Source organism: Cetorhinus maximus, chromosome 7 (assembly GCF_964194155.1).
Source record: "Cetorhinus maximus chromosome 7, sCetMax3.hap1.1, whole genome shotgun sequence".
NCBI lineage: Eukaryota > Metazoa > Chordata > Chondrichthyes > Lamniformes > Cetorhinidae > Cetorhinus > Cetorhinus maximus.
The window spans coordinates 4,380,030-4,405,399 of record NC_135885.1 but is presented as its reverse complement, the minus strand read 5'-3'; the positions used below and the strand labels follow the sequence as shown (position 1 = coordinate 4,405,399).

The window sequence follows — 25,370 nt, the reverse complement described above, 5'->3', positions numbered from 1 at the left end:
CAAAACTGAGATTCACAAAAATCACGGAATTGTTAGGGTGCAGGAGGCCATTCAGCCCATCGTGCCTGCACTGGCTCTCGGAGTGAGCGATTCACTTAGGGCCACTCTCCCCCCTTCTCCCCCTTACCCCGCAGATTGCTTTACAAAAATCGATAAACTGGAAAGGAACGATGAGGAAATCGGTGACTGTAGCTGAGGTGCGGTGAGGGAGGAGAACAGCAGGACGGGACTGAGGGGTTTGAGAGGCCCTTTTCCCCATTCTTAAGTGTTACAGGAAAAAAAAGGCCGGAATTTTCCAGCCCCCACCCCCCACCACCCCACAGAGCGTTCCCCGTGGGCGTGTTCCCTGGCGGCAGGGCCGTGGGAATCTCCGTTCACCATCGGTGGGATTGGAAGATCCGATCCGGCCGGCGTGAGGGGCTGGGAACTTCCGGCCAAAGAGCGTGGTCATGAAAGGTCAGCAAACTCGGTGTGGGTGGGGCGGGGTGGGAAGTGATTCCTGACAAGAAACTAAATGGCAGACGTCGGCCATATCTTCCCCGTCTCTCCCTCCCGCTCTCTCCAGTCCCCCTGCTCCCCACCCCCACCCCCCCCACCCATGGGACCTTAGGCAATCTCATTTAAATAAAGTTGCACTTTATTTGGAATATGGCCTCCGATCGGTGGTGGTAGTAAGGGGGGCAGGTGACCCTGTGCCCCTTCAGTTCACGCTGTCCTCGTCACTGGCGTCTCCCTTCTCGTCCTTGGCCTCGAGGATTCCACTCTCGTCGATGTTTTCCAGTGAGTCAGCGTGCTGGATGGAGAGTTCGGAGAGTTGGATGCTGAGGAGAGTGCTCTGCTCCGGGTGAAGCCAGGGTTTGTAAGCCGGGCTGTGTTTCTGCTTCCACTCTGGGTACTTGAGGCAGGCTTTGTACATCTTCTTCATCGCCTTGTTAAACAAAAGAGAGGTCACTTCGCTCGGGTTACAACAAGGACAGGGGACAGACCGTGATGAGTCAAGGGTCAAAGGTCAAGGTGCATGGCGACAGGAAGCTCAACAGCCCCAGGGCAGGGACTGGGAAAAGGCATCGGGGCTCAGAAAACCATCTCCTTCCCTCTCACTGACTCTACCCACCCATTTAATCCCCTCCGACAGCCCCACGTACACTCTCCCCCTATCACTGACTCTGCCCACCCAGTTAATCCCCTCCCACATCCCCATGTACACTCTCCCCCTATCACTGACTCTACCCACCCATTTAATCCCCTCCGACAGCCCCACGTACACTCTCCCCTATCACTGACTCTACCCACCCATTTAATCCCCTCCCACAGCCCAATGTACACTCTCCCCTATCACTGACTCCACCCACTCATTTAATCCCCTCCCACAGCCCCATGTACACTCTCCCCTATCACTGTCTCTACCCACCCATTTAATCCCCTCCCGACATGCTCCCAACCCCTGTAGATGTTGCTGCGATTCCAGAATGTTCTCACTGCTTGCCGACAAACACCTTTAAATTTCACCCTGGAGGACAGGAGTATGCAAATGAAACAGTTTCCAAAGTGACTCCGCAGTTAGGAGCAGTAAGGCAGTTCATAAAGAACGGGAGGTGTGGGCGGGAGGGTGCAGCTCTGACCAAACAATTAAAAAAACTTTGGAACTTAATCTGTGTTCTGTTTCCTTGAAAAGGACGTAGTGAAGTCACTCACTCATCCCTCCCCAGCTTTTTAGAACCAGAGATTTTACAGACAACCAATGAGCTGGAGGCAGGGCAGAGCTGACAGCAAACAGAGTCTACTTAAACCATGGTGGTGATGCGTTACAGGTCACTTAGGGAGTCTGAGTTTTGTGGTAACATGCACTTTTACATGCATTTTCTTCTCATTCCTTCACAGGATGTGGGCGTCACTGGCGAGGGCAGCATTCATTGGCCCTCCCTGATCACCCTTGAATTTACCATGTTGCAGTCTGGAGCTATGGATAGTGATGGTAGAGGCTCCAATGTTCTTTCCAATACACGGCCGGCCAGGAATCTCTTCCACTCTTACTGCCTGTCATTGGTATGTGTTGGAAGGATCTGCAGGTTAATAGTCAACCTGTCTGGCCACTTATAAACGCACCTTCCATGGCCGTCAAGGCCTCGTGTGGGAGTCGAATCTGGAGCTTCTGGCTCAGAGGCAGGAACGCTACCCATCGGTCCAGAAGACCTAATTTAAACAGTAGACTGCAGCAAACAGTCTACAGAGTCTACTTGTATGGAATGTATATGAGCTACAAGCAAACTCATGACCAAATTCTCCTGAGAAAAGCCGGGTTAATAATCTGCTAAAATGCATTGACTGAAGGATATATTATTTTACATTTATATATTTTATCCTTCAATTTTAAAATTACCATCCTTGTTTCCAAATCCCTCCGTGACCTTGCCCCTCTCCCCAGCTCTGTAACCTCCTCCAGCCCCTGCAACAGGCTTGTCCAAACCAGGGCCCACGGGCTGGAAATGGCCCACAAACCCCTCTATGTGACCCCCAATGTGATTGTTCAAAATGCCTTTAACACAGGTCAGTGAGGTTGAGGATTTCTGCAAGGGGCTGTTCCTCCAATCACAGGTTATTCCCTTCCCACATTGGCTGCTGATAGGCTCACCAGCAAACATGGGAGAGTAACAGGCTGTGATTAGACTGGCTGCTGCCGGACAGCGAGAGAGAGAGAGAGAGAGAGCGAGAGAATGCGAGAGAGCAAGAGAGTGAGAGAAAATGAGAGTGAGCGCGAGAGAGCGCATGAAAGTGTGAGAGCGAGTGAGAGAGCACGAGAGCGAACGTGCGAGAGCATGAGCGAGAGTGCAAGAGAGAGCACGAGCAACAGAGCGCGAGAATGAGCAAGCGAGAGAGCGCGAGCGAGAGACAGCGAGCAAGAGAGAGAAGGAAAGAGCGAGAGAGAGCAAGCTAGAGAGCACAAGAGAGAGCGAGCGAGAGAGCACGAGAGAGCGAGCGAGAGAGCACGAGAGAGCGAGCGAGAGAGCACGAGAGAGCGAGCGAGAGAGCATGAGAGAGAGCGAGAGAGAGAGCGAGCGAGAAAGCAAGAGAGCGAGCAAGGGAGCGCGAAAGAGAGCAAGCGTGAGAGTGCGAGAGAGCATGAGTGAGAGAGCAAGAGAGCGTGAGAGAGAACAAGCGCGAGAGCGAGCACGAGCGCGAGAGCGAGCATGAGAGCGTGAGAGATCATGAGAGAGAGCTAGAGAAAGTGAGCGAGAGCAAGAGAGAGCGAGCGAGAGCAAGAGAGAGCGAGCGAGAGAGCACGAGAGAGCGTGCGAGAGAGCGAGCGAGAAAGCGCGATAGAGAGCAAGAGAGAGCGAGCGAGAGAGCGCAAGAGAGAGTGCAAGAGAGAGCATGAGCAACAGAGCGCGAGAATGAGCAAGCGAGAGAGCGCGAGCGAGAGAGAGCAAGAGAGAGCGAGCGAGAGAGAGAGCAAGCGAGAGAGAGAAAGAGAAAGCGAGTTAGAGAGCGCAAGAGAGAGCGAGCTAGAAAGCACGAGAGAGCGAGCGAGAGAGCATGAGAGAGAGCGAGCGAGAAAGAGAGTGCGAGAGAGCGAGTGAGGGAGCGCGAAAGAGAGCAAGCGTGAGAGCGTGAGAGAGCACGAGTGAGAGAGCAAGAGAGCGCGAAAGTGAGTGAGCGAGAGAGCGCGAGCGAGAGCGAGCATGAGAGCACGAGAGAGAGCAAGAGAGAGTGAGCGAGAGCAAGAGAGAGCGAGCGAGAGCAAGAGAGAGCGAGAGAGAGCGAGAGAGCGCGAGAGAGCGCGATAGAGCGCAAGCGAGAGCAAGAGAGAGCGAGCGAGAGCAAGAGAGAGCGAGCGAGAGAGCACGAGAGAGAGTGCGAGAGAGCGAGCGAGAGAGCGCGATAGAGAGCAAGAGAGAGCGAGCAAGAGAGCGCAAGACAGACAGAGCGAGCGAGAGCGAGAGAGCACGAGAGAGAGCGAGCGAGAAAGCGCGAGAGCGAGCGAGAAAGCGCGAGAGCGAGCGAGAAAGCGCGAGAGAGAGCGAGCGAGAAAGCGCGAGAGAGAGCGAGCGAGAAAGCGCGAGAGAGCGAGCGAGAAAGCGCGAGAGAGCAAGCGAGAGCACGCGAGAGAGCGAGCAAGAGAGCGCGAGAGAGACCGAGCTAGAGAGCGAGAGAGAGCGCACGAGAGACAGCGAGCGAGAGAGCATGAGAGAGCGCGAGCGAGAGAGCATGAGAGAGCGAGCGAGCGAGCAAGAGAGCGCGAGAGAGCGAGCTAGAGAGCGAGAGAGAGCGAGCTAGAGAGCGAGAGAGAGCGAGCTAGAGAGCACGAGAGAGAGCGAGCGAGAGAGCGCGAGAGAGCGAGCGAGAGAGCGCGAGAGAGAGCGAGCGAGTGAGAGAGCACGAGAGCGAGCGAGAGAGCGAGCGAGAGCGTGAGAGAGAGCGAGCGAGAGCGCGAGAGAGCGAGCGAGAGCGCGAGAGAGAGCGAGAGAGCGAGCGAGCGAGCGCACGAGAGTGCGAGCGAGAGAGAGCGAGCGAGAGAGCGCGAGCGAGAGAGCGCGAGAGAGAGAGAGCGAGCGAGCGAGAGAGCGAGCGAGCGAGAGAGCACGAGAGAGCGAGCGAGAGAGCGCGAGAGAGTGAGCAAGAGAGTGCGAGAGAGAGCGAGCTAGAGAGTGAGAGAGAGAGAGCTAGAGAGCGAGAGAGAGCGCACGAGAGAGAGAGAGCGAGAGAGCATGAGAGAGCGCGAGCGAGCGAGAGAGCGAGCAAGAGAGCGCGAGAGAGTGAGCTAGAGAGCGAGAGAGAGCGAGCTAGAGAGCACGAGAGAGTGCGAGTGAGGGAGCGCGAGAGAGCGAGCGAGCGCGAGAGAGAGCGCAAGAGAGAGCGAGCGAGCGAGAGAGCACGAGAGCGAGCGAGAGAGCGCGAGAGAGCGAGCGAGAGCGCGAGAGAGAGCGAGCGAGAGCGCGAGAGAGAGCGAGCGAGAGCGCGAGAGAGAGAGAGCGAGAGCGCGAGAGCGAGCGAGAGCGCGAGAGAGAGCGAGAGAGCGAGAGCGCAAGAGAGAGCGAGAGAGCGAGCGAGCGAGAGCACGAGAGAGCGAGCGAGAGAGAGCGAGCGAGAGAGCGCGAGAGAGAGAGCGCGAGAGAGAGAGCGCGAGAGAGAGAGCGCGAGAGAGAGAGCATGAGAGAGAGAGCGAGCGAGAGAGCACGAGAGAGCGCGAGAGAGCGAGCAAGAGAGCGCGAGAGAGCGAGCAAGAGAGCGCGAGAGAGAGCGAGCTAGAGAGCGAGAGAGAGCGAGCTAGAGAGCACGAGAGAGAGCGCAAGAGAGCGAGAGAGTGCGAGAGAGAGCACAAGAGAGAGCACGAGAGCGAGCGAGAGAGCATGAGAGAGAGCGAGCGCGAGGGAGAGCGTGAGCGTGAGACCACGAGAGCGAGCGAGAGAGAGCGCCAAGAGAGCGCGAGAGTGAGCGAGTGAGAGAGCGCAAGAGAGCGAGAGAGTGCAAGAGAGAGCGCAAGAGAGAGCGCAAGAGAGAGCGCAAGAGAGAGCGCAAGAGAGAGCGCAAGAGAGAGCGCAAGAGAGAGCGCAAGAGAGAGCAAGCAAGAGAGCACAAGAGAGAGCGAGCGAGAGAGCACGAGAGAGCGAGCGAGAGAGCACGAGAGAGCGAGCGAGAGAGCATGAGAGAGAGCGAGAGAGAGAGCGAGCGAGAAAGCAAGAGAGCGAGCAAGGGAGCGCGAAAGAGAGCAAGCGTGAGAGTGCGAGAGAGCATGAGTGAGAGAGCAAGAGAGCGTGAGAGAGAACAAGCGCGAGAGCGAGCACGAGCGCGAGAGCGAGCATGAGAGCGTGAGAGATCATGAGAGAGAGCTAGAGAAAGTGAGCGAGAGCAAGAGAGAGCGAGCGAGAGCAAGAGAGAGCGAGCGAGAGAGCACGAGAGAGCGTGCGAGAGAGCGAGCGAGAAAGCGCGATAGAGAGCAAGAGAGAGCGAGCGAGAGAGCGCAAGAGAGAGTGCAAGAGAGAGCATGAGCAACAGAGCGCGAGAATGAGCAAGCGAGAGAGCGCGAGCGAGAGAGAGCAAGAGAGAACGAGCGAGAGAGAGAGCAAGCGAGAGAGAGAAAGAGAAAGCGAGTTAGAGAGCGCAAGAGAGAGCGAGCTAGAAAGCACGAGAGAGCGAGCGAGAGAGCATGAGAGAGAGCGAGCGAGAAAGAGAGTGCGAGAGAGCGAGTGAGGGAGCGCGAAAGAGAGCAAGCGTGAGAGCGTGAGAGAGCACGAGTGAGAGAGCAAGAGAGCGCGAAAGTGAGTGAGCGAGAGAGCGCGAGCGAGAGCGAGCATGAGAGCACGAGAGAGAGCAAGAGAGAGTGAGCGAGAGCAAGAGAGAGCGAGCGAGAGCAAGAGAGAGCGAGAGAGAGCGAGAGAGCGCGATAGAGCGCAAGCGAGAGCAAGAGAGAGCGAGCGAGAGCAAGAGAGAGCGAGCGAGAGAGCACGAGAGAGAGTGCGAGAGAGCGAGCGAGAGAGCGCGATAGAGAGCAAGAGAGAGCGAGCAAGAGAGCGCAAGACAGACAGAGCGAGCGAGAGCGAGAGAGCACGAGAGAGAGCGAGCGAGAAAGCGCGAGAGCGAGCGAGAAAGCGCGAGAGAGAGCGAGCGAGAAAGCGCGAGAGAGAGCGAGCGAGAAAGCGCGAGAGAGCGAGCGAGAAAGCGCGAGAGAGCAAGCGAGAGCACGCGAGAGAGCGAGCAAGAGAGCGCGAGAGAGACCGAGCTAGAGAGCGAGAGAGAGCGCACGAGAGACAGCGAGCGAGAGAGCATGAGAGAGCGCGAGCGAGAGAGCATGAGAGAGCGAGCGAGCGAGCGAGCAAGAGAGCGCGAGAGAGCGAGCTAGAGAGCGAGAGAGAGCGAGCTAGAGAGCGAGAGAGAGCGAGCTAGAGAGCACGAGAGAGAGCGAGCGAGAGAGCGCGAGAGAGCGAGCGAGAGAGCGCGAGAGAGCGAGCGAGAGAGCGCGAGAGAGAGCGAGCGAGTGAGAGAGCACGAGAGCGAGCGAGAGAGCGCGAGAGAGCGAGCGAGAGCGTGAGAGAGAGCGAGCGAGCGCACGAGAGTGCGAGCGAGAGAGAGCGAGCGAGAGAGCGCGAGCGAGAGAGCGCGAGAGAGAGAGCGCGAGAGAGAGAGCGAGCGAGCGAGAGAGCGAGCGAGCGAGAGAGCACGAGAGAGCGAGCGAGAGCGCGAGAGAGTGAGCAAGAGAGTGCGAGAGAGAGCGAGCTAGAGAGTGAGAGAGAGCGAGCTAGAGAGCGAGAGAGAGCGCACGAGAGAGAGCGAGCGAGAGAGCATGAGAGAGCGCGAGCGAGAGAGCGAGCAAGAGAGCGCGAGAGAGCGAGCTAGAGAGCGAGAGAGAGCGAGCTAGAGAGCACGAGAGAGTGCGAGTGAGGGAGCGCGAGAGAGCGAGCGAGCGCGAGAGAGAGCGCAAGAGAGAGCGAGCGAGCGAGAGAGCACGAGAGCGAGCGAGAGAGCGCGAGAGAGCGAGCGAGAGCGCGAGAGAGAGCGAGCGAGAGCGCGAGAGAGAGCGAGCGAGAGCGCGAGAGAGAGAGAGCGAGAGCGCGAGAGAGCGAGCGAGAGCGCGAGAGAGAGCGAGAGCGCAAGAGAGAGCGAGAGAGCGAGCGAGCGAGCGAGAGCACGAGAGAGCGAGCGAGAGAGAGCGAGCGAGAGAGCGCGAGAGAGAGAGCGCGAGAGAGAGAGCGCGAGAGAGAGAGCGCGAGAGAGAGAGCATGAGAGAGCGAGCGAGCGAGAGAGCACGAGAGAGCGCGAGAGAGCGAGCAAGAGAGCGCGAGAGAGCGAGCAAGAGAGCGCGAGAGAGCGAGCAAGAGAGCGCGAGAGAGAGCGAGCTAGAGAGCGAGAGAGAGCGAGCTAGAGAGCACGAGAGAGAGCGCAAGAGAGCGAGAGAGCGCGAGAGAGAGCACAAGAGAGAGCACGAGAGCGAGCGAGAGAGCATGAGAGAGAGCGAGCGCGAGGGAGAGCGTGAGCGTGAGACCACGAGAGCGAGCGAGAGAGAGCGCCAAGAGAGCGCGAGAGTGAGCGAGTGAGAGAGCGCAAGAGAGCGAGAGAGTGCAAGAGAGAGCGCAAGAGAGAGCGCAAGAGAGAGCGCAAGAGAGAGCGCAAGAGAGAGCGCAAGAGAGAGCGCAAGAGAGAGCGCAAGAGAGAGCAAGCAAGAGAGTGCAAGAGAGAGAGAGCGAGAGAGCGTGAGAGAGAGAGCGCGAGCGAGAGAGTGCGAGAGAGAGCACAAGAGAGAGCGAGCGAGAGAGCGCAAGAGAGGGAGAGCGAGAGAGTGCGAGAGAGAGCACAAGAGAGAGCACGAGAGCAAGCGAGAGAGCATGAGAGAGAGCGAGCGAGAGAGCGCGAGGGAGAGCGTGAGCGTGAGACCACGAGAGCGAGCAAGAGAGAGCGCAAAAGAGCGCGAGTGAGCGAGTGAGAGAGCGCGAGAGAGCGCAAGAGAGAGCAAGAGAGAGCGAGAGAGCACGAGAGAGAGCGTGAGCGAGAGAGTGAGAGAGTGCGAGAGAGAGTGCAAGAGAGAGCGCAAGAGAGAGCGTAAGAGAGAGCGCAAGAGAGAGAGAGCGAGAGAGTGCGAGAGAGAGCACAAGAAAGAGCACGAGAGCGAGTGAGAGAGCGCGAGGGAGAGCATGAGCGTGAGACCGCGAGAGCGAGCAAGAGAGAGCGAGAGAGCGCGAGAGTGAGCGAGGGAGAGAGCGCGAGAGAGCGAGAGCGCAAGAGAGAGCAAGCAAGAGAGCGCAAGAGAGAGAGAGAGCGAGAGAGCGCGAGAGAGAGCACATGAGAGAGCACGAGAGCGAGTGAGCGAGAGAGCGTGAGAGAGAGCGAGCGAGAGAGTGCGAGGGAGAGCGTGAGATCGCGAGAGCAAGCGAGAGCGAGCGAGCAAGCGCGAGAGAGCGCGAGAGAGAGCAAGAGAAAGCGCAAGAGAGAGCGAGAAAGAGAGCAAGCGAGCGAGAGCACGAGAGAAAGCATGAGAGAGAGCAAGAGAGAGCCAGCGAGAGAAAGAGCGAGAGAGAGCGTGAGAGAGAACACGAGAGAGCGTGCGAGAGAGCCCGAGAGAGAGCACGAGAGAACACGAGAGAACGTGAGAGAACGCGAGAAAGCGTGAGAGAGAGCAAGCAAGAGAAAGCCAGCGAGAGAACGCGAGACAGCGTGAGAGAGCGTGTGAGAGCGCGCGAGAGAGAACGCGAGAGAACGTGAGAGAGAGCGAGAGAGTGCGAGAGAGAGCGTGAGACCGCGAGAGCAAGCGAGAGAGAGAGCGAGAGAGCGAGAGAGTGCAAGAGAAAGCGCGAGAGAGAGCAAGCGAGCGAGAGCACGAGAGAGAGCAAGAGAGAGCGCGAGAGAGAACGCGAGAGTGTGAGAGAGAACGCAAGAGAGAGTGAGAGAGAACGCGAGAGAGCGTGAGAGAGAGCAAGCAAGAGAGCGTGAGAGCGCGAGAGAGAGCACATGAGAGAGCACAAGAGCGAGTGAGCGAGAGGGAGAGCGAGCGAGAGAGTGCGAGGGAGAGTGTGAGACCGCGAGAGCAAGCGTGAGAAAGCGCGAGAGAGAGCAAGAGAAAGCGCAAGAGAAAGCAAGAGAGAGCCAGCGAGAGAGAGCGCGAGAGAGAGAGAAAAAAGGAGAGAAAAAGGAGAGAGAAAAGGAGAGAAAAAAGAGAGTGAAGAGCGCGAGAGCAAGAGAAAAGAGAGAAAAGAAAAAAGAGAGAGACTGTGAGGTGCATGGGGCCTCCACTCTCAATGTTTTCACCGATTCTCACCGCCATCCCCCAGCTCTCAGTGAGGATGGGCGAGTGAGTGAGGGTGGACGAGTGAGGGGGAGAGAGTGGAGTGAGGGGGAGAGAGTGGAGTGAGGGGGAGAGAGTGGAGTGAGGGGGAGAGAGTGGAGTGAGGGGGAGAGAGTGGAGTGAGGGGGAGAGAGTGGAGTGAGGGGGAGAGAGTGGAGTGAGGGGGAGAGAGTGGAGTGAGGGGGAGAGAGTGGAGTGAGGGGGAGTGAGGGGGAGAGAGTGGAGTGAGGGAGAGTGAGGGGGAGAGAGTGGAGTGAGGGGGAGAGAGTGGAGTGAGGGGGAGAGAGTGGAGTGAGGGGGAGAGAGTGGAGTGAGGGGGAGTGAGGGTGAATGAGAGGGTGTGCGGGCGAGGGCCAGTGAAGAAGAGATGAGCGAGGGGAGGGGGGTTAAGTCAGACTGGAACAAGGAGCATTCCACATTTACGAAAAAGCAGGAATAACCAGGATCCATTCGGGTAGCCATAGCAACAGCATTTATTTGGAAGAAGTGAGTGGAGTTGAAGGAGAAGTTGTTCAAAGTGAGAACGTGTTCAGCCAGGGGGAGGAGGGTGGTGCATGGGGATGGTCTGGGCCTCCATTCAGGGAAGAAGCAGAGAGCCCTCAGACCATCCTGGTGGGGGGATGGAGGTGGTTAGGGCCAGGAAACTGGAAACTGCTGAAGTGACTTAAGAGCATGAGAAGAGTCACAGGTAAAGGTGGGAAAGAGACTGGACAAGTTAATTATAACAGTCTTCAGGTATGATTGGCAGAGATTAACCAATCACCTAGCCAGGAATATTGATGTCACCATATACAGTCACCCAAGTGTTCTGCACATGTAATTGTTCTGCCAGCGCTCTAGATGGCACTCTAGTTGGAGTAACATTCCAGCCATTGGTCACTGGGCATGTCCAACCAACCAGACCCGCCTTCTCTACAGACCATTGGCAAACAAACAGACTTGTTTAAACTGACCCGATTTCCCCTGTTGTTTCTTGCAGGAGTGTCTGGCAGGTAAAATATATTTCACCGCTCTTCCATTTTTCCTTAGTTCTGTTGAAGAGTCACACGGACTCAAAACGTTAACTGTGTTCCTCTCTGCAGAGGCTGCCAGACCTGCTGAGTTTTTCCAGGTATTTTTGTTTTTATTTTTGTTTTGGATTTCCAGCATCTGCAGTTTTTTTTGCTTTTGTCTAATATGGAGCTGCCCTGGGGAGACTGACAACGCTACCTCTACATCAAACATCATACTCACTTTGGGAGCCAGAAGCTGCCATGATTGATTCACCACCCATTTTGGTAATGAGCCTACAAACAGAAAATAAAGACACAGGTTATTAACTTGAATTCCAACACAGGACTGATTAGGCAATAAAAGGTTCATCTAACGTCTGCCGTGGCCCAGTGGGCAGCAGGAGGAGATCCCTCAACCGATACCCAAACATCAACCTCACCCCTCCCCCCCGCAACCATTGTAAGATTATCTGATCGTTATCATGCTGTTGTTTGTGGGATCTTGCTGTGTACATACTGGCTGCCATGTTTCTTGCATTTCAGGAAGACGGCAATTTGTCCATCGAGCTGCATCGCGCTTCGAGTCCCGACGTCTTAATGATGGGGCAGAGCAGCAACAGAGGGGGAAAGAGAAGGAAGCAAATCCCTCGCTCCGGATCCCACTGCCCCATTGTGCCCAACGATCTATGGGTCAAGAAGGCTTGTTCAGTCAATGACGACCAATGGCGGAAACCCGCGACAATGAGTAGATGTCAATCCTTGAATCGAGGGACAACACCGACAACGCAATAGTGACTTGGAGTAAATTTCATTGGCTGTGAAGTGCTTTGGGACGTCCTGAAAGACACTATATAAATGCAAGCCTTTCTTTACCATTTTGGTAGTCGAATGATACAACAATGATTGTATTGGGTATGGGAACGTAGTGGTTATGTTTCTTTTATTCATTCTAAGGATGTGGGCATCGCTGACTAGGCCAGCATTTATTGCCCATCCCTAATTGCCCTTGAGAAGGTGGTGGTGAGCCGCCTTCTTGAGCCGCTGCAGTCCATGTGGTGTAGGTACACCCACAGTGCTGTTAGGGAGGGAGTTCCAGGATTCTGACCCAGCGACAGTGATATATTTCCAAGTCAGGATGGTGAGTGACTTGGAGGGGAACTTCCAGGTGGTGGTGTTCCCATGTGTCTGCTGCCCTTGTCCTTCTAGATGGTAGTGGTGGTGGGTTTAGAAGGTGCTATCTAAGGAGCCTTGGTGAATTCCTGCAGTACATCATGAGAATATAATCATTTTCATAATATTATTGTGATTTATTGTAAATATAGGTTAATAGTGAGGTTTGGATTTGTTTCTCTGTGTGGATGTGGATGTGGATGTGTGTGTGTGGGGGGAGGTTTTAATTGAATTGCAGACAGCTAGTCTGGAGCTTTTGAGTTATCAAAGAGAAGCTAGGTTTGAAGTGCTAAATACGCAATCATGGCTGAAGTTTTAGAATGTGAGGTGTGAGGAACATTAGCATTTTTAGATAAATCAGAATCGTGAATTTCAAAGAGATGGTAAGGTGTTACACCTAGCCAACAGAGTCTACGCCAAACAGTGTGTTTATTTTTCCCAAAGATTACTGATAATATGAGTGCTATGGAAGATTTATATTATGAGAAGGGTAAAGTTGCAAAGACATATTGGAACAATGGGATTTACGTTAAAAGGGGAGAAACAATTATAAAGGAGCTGACATTATGTGTAAGGAGAAGGAATTCTAAGATCTAAGTGTGAAAAGCCTCCAGCGTTTATGTACCAAGTTGCTGTCTACAGGAACCGAAGCTAAAAACACTCACGGTGAATATCCCTGTCCAGGGTACTGTGTGCTTTGCCTGGATCTGGTGAAGTTTATCTTGTTTTACTGTTGCCTTAACAGAGGTGTAACTGGGAGTCAGGTTAATTAGGAGAGTTAGGAGTTGTTATAGTAGTAATTTGTACAACTATGTGTGTGCTTTAAATCTTTTCCACTATTAACACATGTTGAATTTAGTTTTGTAAGAAACCTCTAAGACTCAGTGGTCTTATTACCACTGAATTCAAGGCACGCATCTCGAAATAAAAATACTAATTGCAAAACGGTTGTGACAGCTGTTTCAAGTTTCCCTCTGGGATTTGAGCAGCTCAGCATTTGCCATCCGCTGTGCCATAACGCCAACATTGCTGCCACTGTACATTGGTGGTGCTGCCACTGTGCGTCAGTGGTGGAGGGAGTGAATGTTTGTGGATGGGGTGCCAATCAAGCGGGGCTGCTTTGTCCTGGGCTATGTCTTAGTAATCCAGAGGCCTGGACTAATGCTCTAGAGATAGGAGCTCAGGTCCTGCAATGACAACCAGAGAATTTAAATTCAGCCAATAAAATAAATCTGGAATGAAAAGTTGGTCTCAGTAACGGTGACCATGAAATCACTGGACTGTCGTAAACCTGGCTCATTAATGTCCTTTAGGGAAGGGAATCTGCCGGCCTTACCCGGTCTGGCCTACATGTGACTCCAGACCCACAGCAATGTGGTTGACTCTTAACTGCCCCCCTGAAATGGCCGAGCAAGACACTTAGTTGTACTCAAGAAGGTGGCTCACCACATTCTCAAGGAGGCGAGAGGGGAGGGGCAATAAACGCTTGCCCTTCCCAGTGACTTCCCCAGTGGTGAAGAGCTTTAGGACCCATGGGTCCAAAGTCACTTCTTCCTCCCAAGCACGTTACTACTCGCCATAGCTACGAGCAGACTAACTTTGTGAATAACAACCCAGAGAGCACGACTTCAAACCTGAACTCAATTTGAAAACAAAAAATCTGCCTAGCAAACTGTTCCATTGCAAGAAATAGAAGGCGCAGCACCAGTTTCTCCAAGCAACCAGCGACAGACAATAGGATGGTGACCCTGTCAGCAACACCCTCATCCCAGGAACAAACTCACATCTAAAGTTGTTCATATGTTGTGCCCCAAATTGTTACTGGCTGAAGGAAATCTATTTCTGAATCAATAGATACTAATGCTTCCACCATCCCTCGAGGGAGCCTATTCCATTGACTGATCACTCACTCACTGAAATAGTATTTTCACAAACATTCAGCCTCTCAATAACTTGCATTAGAGAGAGTTCAGGGAAGTAAAATAAGAGACTGATTCCTGGGATGAAGGGGTTTGTCTTATGAGGAAAGGTTGAGGACGTTGGGCCTCTACTCATTGAAGTTGAGAAGAATGAGAGGTGATCTTATTGAAACATATAAGATTCTGAGGGGGCTTGACAGGGTGGATGCTGAGAGGATGTTTCCCCTCGTGGGAGAGACTAGAACTAGGGGACACAGTTTAAAAATAAGGGGTCTCCCATTTTAAGATGGAGGTGAGGAGGAATTTCTTCTCCGAGGGTCGTTAGTCTGTGGAATTCTCTTCCCCCGGAGAGCAGTGGAGGCTGGGTCATTGAATCTATTCAAGGCTGAGTTAGACAGATTTTTGATTGACAAGGGGGTCAAGGGTTATGGAGGACAGGCAGGAGAGTGGAGATAAGGCCGCAATCAGGTCAGCCATGATCTTATTGAATGGTGGAACAGGCTTTATGGACTGAATGGCCTACTCCTGCTCCTACTTCTTATGTTCTTATCAAGCAACAAGTCTTCCCAACCAAGAGAAGGGCTTAGCTCTCCTCTGTGATTTGGTTTTGTAATTAGACCCGCAGGATGTGGATCTGGTCAGATTATATTCATTGCCCATTCCTAGTTACCCTGTTCAAATCTTAACCGACTAGACCTCTTCAGAGTGTAGTGGGGGTCAACAGTATAGCCTGGGACTGGATTGATATGTAGGCCAGACTGGTGAAGGATGGCAGAACCCCTTCCCTGAAGGACTGACAGGAACCAGTTGGGTTTCCAGGGACAATCCAACAGCTTCATTGTCGCTATTTCCTTGTCCCAACCCATAACTGGAGCTTCCTCTTCTCTGTTGATTTACATGGAGAAACTGGAGAAGCTGGGATTGTTCTCCTCAGAGCAGAGAAGATCAAGGCTAAATTTGATAGAGGTATTCAAAACCATGAGGGGTTTTGAGAGAGCAAATAAGGAGGAACTGTTTCCAGTGGCAGGAGGGTCGGTAACCAGAGGGACACAGATTGAAGAGAATCGGGAAAAGAATCAGAGGGGGAGATGAGGAGAATTTTTTTTTATAAACACGGTGAGGTGCTGTGATCTGGAAGGCGCTGCCTGAAAGGGCGGTGGAAGCAGATTCAACAGTCACTTTCAAAACGGAATTGGATAAATACTTGAAGGGGAAACATATTGCAGAGCTATGAGGAAAGAGCAGGGCAGAGTGGGACTAATTTGCCAACTCTTTCCAAGGACTGACACAGGCCTCCTCCTGTGCTGTTTCACTCTATACATTGAAGCCACTTTCCCAACTTGCTATGGGATCATTTTAACCCTTGGTTGCTAATCCAGTGCCATAAGCCCTCGGCTACTGGGCCCAAACTGTGATATGGATGGGCCCAGGTAAGCCTGTGTCCCCATGGCACCGCTGTTTACTTCACCTAAACCAATGGGGCAGGAGGGGTTATCAGCACCGAACTCTTCGATGTCCTGCAGCCCAGCCAAGCCTCAAGCAGGGCCCCAGAGAGATACGGTTAGTCTGCCCGACTCCAGGAGTGAAGTGAGCCCCCAGTCTTACAGTACAATTACGCTTTCAATATCCCAGCCATCTAGCCTTTGATCCTCCGGTCACCACAACATTGCTGCAGCCACTGAGTTACCAGACCGCACCCTCACCTCCACTTTTGATGTGCTCGTGCCCAACAAAACCATGTCTCTCTCTCTCTCACCCTGGTCATTCTCCCGGATACATCCCTCATCTCCACTCACTTAAGTCTAAGGGGCACAGGTTTGAATGGAGATGGCAGAAAACTGTTAGCCATCGATTAACAGATCTGGCTGACCACTCGAAACACCATCAGGTCCTGCTCTCATCTGCTAAGACTACTCGCTATTCCAGGATCATTCCAGAAGGCAAACATAACCCCTGGCTTCTTTTCTCTATTGCAGATCACCTTCCTAAATCTCTCTCCCCTCCACCCTCGCCTCCAACAATAAGTGTCAGGAGCTCATGGATATCTCTGTCACTAAGATGAAGACAATCCGATCAGCTACCCACCAGGCCAAACTTCCACTAATGGCCCCTCCTGCCCTACCCCTGAACTCACACCTTTCTCTAGTTTCTCTCCTATCTCTCCTCATGTCCTCTCTGAGCTCAGCTTGTCCATGAGACTCACCTCCTGCTCTCTCGATCCTATTCTCACTAAACTGCTGATCACCCACTTCCCCCCTGGATGCCATGTGAGTTGATATTGTTCACGGTTCTCTCTCTCTCTCTCTCTTCGGGTGTTGTCCCTCTCTCCTTTAAATCAGTCATCATCATCATCTCTTCTCAAAAACTAGCCCTCGACCCCTCTGTCCATGGAAACTCCCCTCCCGTCTCCAGCCTCCCTCTCCTCTCCAAACTCCTTGAGCGTGTTGTCCCCTCCCAAATCCGTTCCCATCTTTCCTGGAACTCCATGTTTGAATCCCTCCAATCAAGTTCCTGCCCCTCTCACAATCCCGAAATGGCTCTTATCAAAGTCACAAGTGACATCCCGTGTGACTGTGACAAAGGTAAACTTTCCCTCCTCGTCCTTCTCCTCCTGTCTGCAGCCTCTGACCCGGTTTGACCACACCTTCCTTCTCCCAACACCTCTCCACTGTCGCCCAGCTGGGTGGGACTGCCCTCACCTGCTTCCGTTCTTATCTATCTCGTCGTAGCCAGAGAATCACTTGCAATGGCTGCTCTTCCTGCTCCCGCACCCTCACCTCTGATGTCCCCCCAGGATCTATCCTTGGACCCTCCTATTTCTCATCTACAGGCTGCCCCTCGGTGACATCATCTGGAAACAGTGTTAGTTTTCACGTGTACACTGACTACACCCAGCTCGACCTCACCACCAGCTCTCTCCACTCCTCCACTGCTGCTAAATGATCAGGCTGCTTATCCGACATCCTGCGTTGGGAGAGCAGAAATTTCCTCCAATTAAATATTGGGAAGGCCAAAGCCACCATTTTCAGTCCCTGCTCCGTTGTCTAGCAACGGATTCCATCCCTCTTCCTGGCAACAGTCAGATTAGGCCGGTCTGTTCACAACCTTGGGGTGACATCTGACCCCAAGGTGAGAGTCCAACCTCATTTTCATGCCATCTCTAAGACTTCCTATTTCCACCTCCGTCACATCGCCCAACTTCACCCCTGTCTCAGCTCATCTGCTGCTGAAACCCTCATCCAGCCCTTGGTTAGCTCCAGACTCGACTATTCCAATGCCTATTCCAGGGCTGGTCTCCCACGTTCTACCCTTTGTAAACTTGAGGTCATCCAAACTCTGCTGGCCATGTCCTAACTTGCACCAAGTTCCCCTATCACCCCTGCGCTCGCTGACCTACATTGGATCCCAGTCAAGCAACGTCAAAATTTTCATCCTTGTTTCCAAATCCCTCCATGGCCTTGCCCCCTCCCTATCTCTGTAATCTCCTTCAGCCCCACAGCCCTCCGAGATCTCTGCGCCCCTCTAATTCTGGCCTCATGAGCATCCCCTGATTTTAATCACTCCGCCATTGGCGGCCGTGCCTTCAGCTGCCTGGGCTCCAGGCTCTGGGATTCCCTCCCTACACCTCTCCGCCTCTCTCTCCTCCTTTAAGACACTCCTTAAAACCGACCCTCATTGACCGAGCTTTTGGTCACCTGTCCCAATATCTCCCTACGTAGCTCGGTGTTAAATCCTGCTTGATAAACATCCTTACGAAGTGCCTGGGGATGATGTTACCATGTTTAAATTTGCGATATAAATGCTTCCCAGTGAATGAGGGCTGGGTCTTGGGGACTTTGCTTACCTTTAGGGTCCACCTGTGCCAGGTAAGTGAGGGTACAGCTGTTGGCACTGTTAGTTTCTACCAGGTATCCAGTCTGGGTGGAAACTGCCCTGACCCGTTCCTTCTTAGGAGGGCATTTCTGAGGAGAAGGGGCAAGAAAAGAAACCAAAGTCAATCATGGCCACTCACCAAGAATCTTAAAGCACAGAAGGAGGCCATTAGGCCCTTTGTGCCTGTGCTGGCCCTCTGAAAGAGCTATCCAATTAGTCCCACTGCCTCTACTCTTTTTCCCATAGCCCTGCAAACGTTTGCTTTTCCAGTATTTACACAATTCCCCTTTTCAAGGATATTGTTCCACTGCCCTCTCACATTCCCGATCATAACAACTGACCCACCTAAAAACCAAATTTCTCGTCTCCACTCCTCTTTATTTTAGGAATTCCCTTCAACCCGTGTCCCTCTGGTCACCGACCCTCCCGCCACTGGGGACAGTTTCTCCTTATTTACTCTGTCAAAAACCCCCTCATCGTTTTGAGCCCCTTTCATGAATCGCCCACCTCTCCGAATCCTTGTTAACTCAACAGATGAAAAACAGTCGATGGTCGGGATGCAGTTTACCCACCAGTAAATACGGCACACGCGCACAGGTTGCGTTGTTCGGTTTGCTGTTATACTTTCGCAATATATGGAAGGTTGGTGACAACGCAACGGATCACGAGCTATCTCCAAATCAATCTGCACCCCCACCCCCTACCCCTACCCCCGCTCCCTCCCCTACAACAGCCCGTATCCTCCACCAGGACCTCCACTCCCACCCCCGGGAGCTCTCCCTAGGTGGGGTCGAAGGTGCTGGTGCCGTTTCTCCGAAGTCCCCTCAGATGATGAACTCACCGAATGCTTCACAGAGTAGTTCATGATAATGTAATCATTCCCAATGGGCAGCCACGACCTCAGTGTGACAACATCGCGGTTTTTCAAAGGCTTCGGGCATCTCCCTGGTGGCAAGAAAAAAATAAATAAATAAAACAATCGCAAGTCCGACGCCTATGACTGGAAAGCAACATCGAGAAAAGGTAAAACGTTTAAGAGAGGTTGCGGAGAGACATTTTTTTTAATTCTCTCACACCATGTGAACATCGCTGGCTAGGACAGCCCCTGTTGCCCATCTCTGATTCACAGATTGGTTACAGCACAGAAAGAGGCCATTCTGCCCCTCTTGTCTATGCTGGCTCTCCGAAGGAGCAATTCGCTTAGTGCCATATCCCCACCTTCTCACCCTAACCCTGCACAACCTTCCTTCCGAAGGGGTTTTGATAGAGTAAATAAGGAGAAACTGTTTCCAGTGGCAGGAGGGTCGGTAACCAGAGGGACACAGATTGAAGAGAATCGGCAAGAGAGCCAGAGGAAGAGACGAGGAGAATTCTTATTTATTATTTGATCTGGAAGGTGCTGTGTGAAAGGGCAGTGAAACTCAACAGTAATTTTCAAAAAAGAACTGGATAATTGACTGAAGGGGAGAAAGCTGTGGGGCTTTGGGGAAAAGAGGGGATTCGAACAATCGAATTGCTTTTCCAACAGGTACAGAGGCATGGTGGGCCAAATGGCCTCCTTCTGTGCTATCTGATTCTACATCACTGGAGAAACCTGGAGGAATTCATTTGAGGTTCATTGGCTGTGTTCAACAGCGATGTCTGGAAGGACTCAATGCCTCTCTTCAAATACCTCCCCTTGTTTCATTCTCATAACTGGTAGCAGGGATAAACAATATCATCCCTTCTTTCTTCCCTCAACCTCCTCACTCTGTAGCCTCACATCCTCGGGTGATTTCCATCTCCATCCCCACTCGCTTTCCTCTCACCCACTGACACCTTCTGTGCCACAAAAACAAACCTGCCCTCACCACATTCACAAACACCCCGAGTAACCTTTCCTTCTCCCCAGACCCACCTACTCCCCCAGGTCTCCAATACTGACCTCCCCAGACCCACCTACTGCCCCTGCACTCCAATACTGACCTTCCCAGACCCACCTACTGCCCCTGCACTCCAATACTGACCTCCCCAGACCCACCTACTGCCCCTGCACTCCAATACTGACCTCCCCAGACCCACCTACTCCCCCAGGTCTCCAATACTGACCTCCCCAGACCCACCTACTGCCCCTGCACTCCAATACTGACCTCCCCAGACCCACCTACTGCCCCTGCACTCCAATACTGACCTCCCCAGACCCACCTACTGCCCCTGCCCTCCAATACTGACCTCCCCAGACCCACCTACTGCCCCTGCACTCCAATACTGACCTCCCCAGACCCACCTACTGCCCCTGCACTCCAATACTGACCTCCCCAGACCCACCTACTGCCCCTGCACTCCAATACTGACCTCCCCAGACCCACCTACTGCCCCTGCACTCCAATACTGACCTCCCCAGACCCACCTACTCCCCCAGGTCTCCAATACTGACCTCCCCAGACCCACCTACTGCCCCTGAACTCCAATACTGACCTCCCCAGACCCACCTACTGCCCCAGGTCTCCAATACTGACCTCCCCTGACCCACCTACTGCCCCAGGTCTCCAATACTGACCTCCCCAGACCCACCTACTGCCCCAGGTCTCCAATACTGACCTCCCCTGACCCACCTACTGCCTCTGCACTCCAATACTGACCTCCCCAGACCCACCTACTGCCCCAGGTCTCCAATACTGACCTCCCCAGACCCACCTACTGCCCCAGGTCTCCAATACTGACCTCCCCAGAACCACCTACTGCCCCAGGTCTCCAATACTGACCTCCCCAGACCCACCTACTCCCACAGGTCTCCAATACTGACCTCCCCAGACCCACCTATTCCCCTGCACTCCAATACTGACCTCCCCAGATCCACCTACTGCCCCTGCGCTCCAATACTGACCTCCCCAGACCTACCTACTGCCCCTGCACTCCAATACTGACCTCCCCAGATCCACCTACTGCCCCTGCGCTCCAATACTGACCTCCCCAGATCCACCTACTGCCCCTGCGCTCCAATACTGACCTCCCCAGACCTACCTACTGCCCCTGCACTCCAATACTGACCTCCCCAGACCCACCTACTGCCCCTGCACTCCAATACTGACCTCCCCAGAACCACCTTCTGCCCCTGCACTCCAATACTGACCTCCCCAGACCCACCTATTCCCCTGCACTCCAATACTGACCTCCCCAGATCCACCTACTGCCCCTGCGCTCCAATACTGACCTCCCCAGACCTACCTACTGCCCCTGCACTCCAATACTGACCTCCCCAGACCCACCTACTGCCCCTGCGCTCCAATACTGACCTCCCCAGACCCACCTACTGCCCCAGGTCTCCAATACTGACCTCCCCAGACCCACCTACTGCCCCTGCACTCCAATACTGACCTCCCCAGACCCACCTACTGCCCCTGCACTCCAATACTGACCTCCCCAGACCCACCTACTGCCCCTGCGCTCCAATACTGACCTCCCCAGACCCACCTACTGCCCCTGCGCTCCAATACTGACCTCCCCAGACCCACCTACTGCCCCTGCACTCCAATACTGACCTCCCCAGACCCACCTACTGCCCCTGCACTCCAATACTGACCTCCCCAGACCCACCTACTGCCCCTGCGCTCCAATACTGACCTCCCCAGACCCACCTACTGCCCCTGCACTCCAATACTGACCTCCCCAGACCCACCTACTGCCCCAGGTCTCCAATACTGACCTCCCCAGACCCACCTACTGCCCCTGCACTCCAATACTGACCTCCCCAGAACCACCTTCTGCCCCTGCACTCCAATACTGACCTCCCCAGACCCACCTATTCCCCTGCACTCCAATACTGACCTCCCCAGACCCACCTACTGCCCCTGCGCTCCAATACTGACCTCCCCAGACCCACCTACTGCCCCTGCACTCCAATACTGACCTCCCCAGACCCACCTACTGCCCCTGCGCTCCAATACTGACCTCCCCAGACCCACCTACTGCCCCAGGTCTCCAATACTGACCTCCCCAGACCCACCTACTGCCCCTGCACTCCAATACTGACCTCCCCAGACCCACCTATTGCCCCTGCACTCCAATACTGACCTCCCCAGACCCACCTACTGCCCCTGCGCTCCAATACTGACCTCCCCAGACCCACCTACTGCCCCAGGTCTCCAATACTGACCTCCCCAGACCCACCTACTGCCCCTGCACTCCAATACTGACCTCCCCAGAACCACCTTCTGCCCCTGCACTCCAATACTGACCTCCCCAGACCCACCTATTCCCCTGCACTCCAATACTGACCTCCCCAGACCCACCTACTGCCCCTGCGCTCCAATACTGACCTCCCCAGACCCACCTACTGCCCCTGCACTCCAATACTGACCTCCCCAGACCCACCTACTGCCCCTGCGCTCCAATACTGACCTCCCCAGACCCACCTACTGCCCCAGGTCTCCAATACTGACCTCCCCAGATCCACCTACTGCCCCTGCATTCCAATACGACCTCCCCAGACCCACCTACTGCCCCTGCACTCCAATACTGACCTCCCCAGACCCACCTACTGCCCCTGCGCTCCAATACTGACCTCCCCAGACCCACCTATTCCCCTGTGCTCCAATAATTACCTCCCTTGACCCACCTACTGCCCCTGCACTCCAATACTGACCTCCCCAGACCCACCTACTGCCCCAGGTCTCCAATACTGACCTCCCCAGACCCACCTATTCCCCTGTGCTCCAATAATTACCTCCCTTGACCCACCTATTCCCCTGGTCTCCAATACGGACCTCCCCTGAATGCCTATACACCCCACTCTCCAATACTGACCACCACTGACCGTCTACTCCCCCGGGACTCCAATATTGACCTCCCCTGACTGCCTACTCCCCCCAGGTCTCCGTTCTAACTAGGTCATCTCCAATCGCTGCACTGCATCCCTCAATTTCTTTAATTCATTTTCAGGATAAGGATCTCACAGGCATTAGTGGAATTTACTGCTTGTCCTTAGTTGCCCTGAGTAGGTGAGAATGGAATTGCTATCTTGACAAAACTGGAAGATTATTAAGTGTCAAACCATATTGCTGTGGGTCTGGAGTTACATAGAGGCCCAGACCGGATAATGAGGGCAGGTTTCATTCCCCAAAGAGGCATCTGTGAACCAGTAGCATTCTTTACAACAATCCAACAGCTTCATGACCACTTAATGTTCCTCTCAGCTTTTTTATAAACTGAACTCATTGCCCAACTATCCTTGCAGGATTTAAACTCAAGCGCCCTGGATTAATGGTCTTGTTATGCGCAAGTCAAAGCAACCCCACTTGACTGGCACCCCATCCACAAATATTCACCCCCTCCACCACCGACGCACAGTAGCAGCAGTGTGTACCATCTACAAGATGCACTGCGGCAACTCACCAAGGCTCCTTCAACAGCACTTTCCAAACCCACGGCCGCTGCCATCTAGAAGGCCAAGGGCAGCACATAGATAGGAACACCACCACCTGGAAGTTCCCCTCCAAGCCACTCACCATCCTAACTTGGAAATATATCGGCCGTTCCTTCACTGTCGCTGGGTCAAAACCCTGGAACTCCCTCCCTAACAGCACTGTGGGTGTACCTACACCACAGGGACTGCAGCGGTTCAAGAAGGCAGCTCACCACCACCTTCTCAAGGGGCAATTAGGGATGGGCAATAAATGCTGGGCCCAGCCAGCGATGCCCAACATCCCAAGAACAAATAGAAAAAAACATCACCGTAATGCTACCATAGCTGTTCATTTTTATCCTTGGGCTCCCACTCGAAGGGCAGAACCTTGTGCCCTGGCTGGTGGTGGGCGTGGAGGCAGGGAGTGTATTTAATTGGGCGGGATGGTGGCGTAGCAGAACTCCGCTGCCTTCTCACCTCCGGCAGGATTAAGTTCTGGGCAGAAAGGCCCCACGGTCACCCCCAAGCTGGAGTTCCAGGAGACATCCCCTCCCCTCCCCCTCCCCCCTCACCCCCACCCGCCCCAGGGTGGAGCTCCCGTGTCCGGCTGCGGGTATGAGCAGTGGTGGGCGCCGGGGAGGTTCCCGGCCGGTTGCGGGCGACGGTCTCCACTCACAGGCGTAGTACCCGACATCGGCGTTAACGGTCAGCTTGCCGATGTCAAACGTCTCGATCATGTTTTCGTCCCATTTCCTGCGGTACTCTGCGTCGTGTAGAACGTCGTACAGGAGCTCCGAGCTCACATCCTTGCAGAACATCCTGCACTGAGAGAGAGAGAACAAGCCATAACTGTCTGAGGGGCACCGTGCATCGTCGGGGGGAGGGAGGACGAGAGGGGGGGCTGGAGACTGCGTACCCCTGGCCGGGACTAGGAGGGAATAGGGCCTCCCAGTCACCGCCCGTCCCTACAGGGAATCTCATTGCAAAGCCCTGCAGAAATCATTCCCAGACGGCAACCTGAGCTCACCTGCTGCTGACGCCCTCAGCGTATTCGCTCTAGACTCAACGTACCCGGCACCCACTTCAGCTCATCCCGAAACCCTGTCGCTCCCGCGTCCTAACCCACACCAAGTCTCATCCGCCCATCACCCCCACCCTGTCGTGCTCACTGACCTACACCAGCTCCCGATCCAGCAACGCCTCGATTATAAAACCCTCCTCCTCGTTTTCAGATCCCTCCACAGCCTCACCACCCTCCCGAGACCCCAACTCAACTGCAAAATTTTGCAGGATTACAAGAGCAAGGGGGGAGCGGGGACTAATTGGGTAGATCATTTAAAGAGCCAGCATGGGAATGGTGGGCTGAATGTCCTCCTCCTGTTGTTGTTGTTGTATGATAATAGTTACGTTCTAGATGATAAAAGGATAGTGACAAAGCAGAATCAATACTGGTGTGTGTGTGTGTGTGTCTGGAACCACTCACTGCTGCCCTCTCTGGGCCTCTCACTGTGACCACCCTCTGCCAAGGCTGCATCTTAAAATCAAACACGTTTCAAAAGCAAAATATACTGCCGACGCTGGAGACCCTGAAATGGAAACAGAAAAGGCCGGGAATGCCCAGCAAGGTCATTAACATGAAGCCCATTTCTCTCTCCACAGTCGCTGGCTGGAAAAGAAGAGTGCGCAGGGTTACAGGGAGAGCCAGTGCAGTCACGATGGGCCAAATGGCCTCCTTCTGTCCTGTGGTTCTGTGAGCTGGTGATAATGCTGTTTGTTCCTCACTCCCTCCGGCAGTGCGGCACTCCCTCAGTACTGCCCACCCTCCGGCAGTGTGGCACTCCCTCAGTACTGCCCACCCTCCGGCAGCGCGGCACTCCCTCAGTACTGCCCACCCTCTGGCAGCGCGGCACTCCCTCAGTACTGCCCACCCTCTGGCAGCGCGGCACTCCCTCAGTACTGCCCACCCTCTGGCAGTGCAGCACTCCCTCAGTACTGCCCACCCTCTGGCAGTGCGGCACTCCCTCAGTACTGCCCACCCTCTGGCAGTGCGGCACTCCCTCAGTACTGCCCACCCTCTGGCAGTGCGGCACTCCCTCAGTACTGCCCACCCTCTGGCAGCGCGGCACTCCCTCAGTACTGCCCACCCTCTGGCAGCGCGGCACTCCCTCAGTACCCTCTAGCAGTGCGGCACTCCCTCAGTACTGCCCACCCTCCGGCAGCGCGGCACTCCCTCAGTACTGCCCACCCTCTGGCAGCGCGGC

The 25,370-nt window shown here is 54.3% G+C and overlaps 1 protein-coding gene across 1 annotated transcript in view; it reads right to left on the bottom strand.

Annotated features, from left to right (window-relative positions):
* Positions 1-617: 617 nt before the first annotated feature.
* stard10 (StAR related lipid transfer domain containing 10) overlaps positions 618-25,370 on the bottom strand; it is a 44,772-nt gene continuing 20,019 nt past the window's right edge. Inside the window, exons 2-6 of the mRNA XM_078545006.1 lie at positions 23,786-23,933; positions 18,568-18,671; positions 17,698-17,815; positions 11,006-11,058; positions 618-928 (exon numbers count right to left, since the gene is read on the bottom strand). Of these exons, the coding sequence (XP_078401132.1) occupies positions 701-928; positions 11,006-11,058; positions 17,698-17,815; positions 18,568-18,671; positions 23,786-23,933 (651 nt within the window). The 3' untranslated portion in view covers positions 618-700. The remainder of the gene's footprint in view (positions 929-11,005; positions 11,059-17,697; positions 17,816-18,567; positions 18,672-23,785; positions 23,934-25,370) is intronic.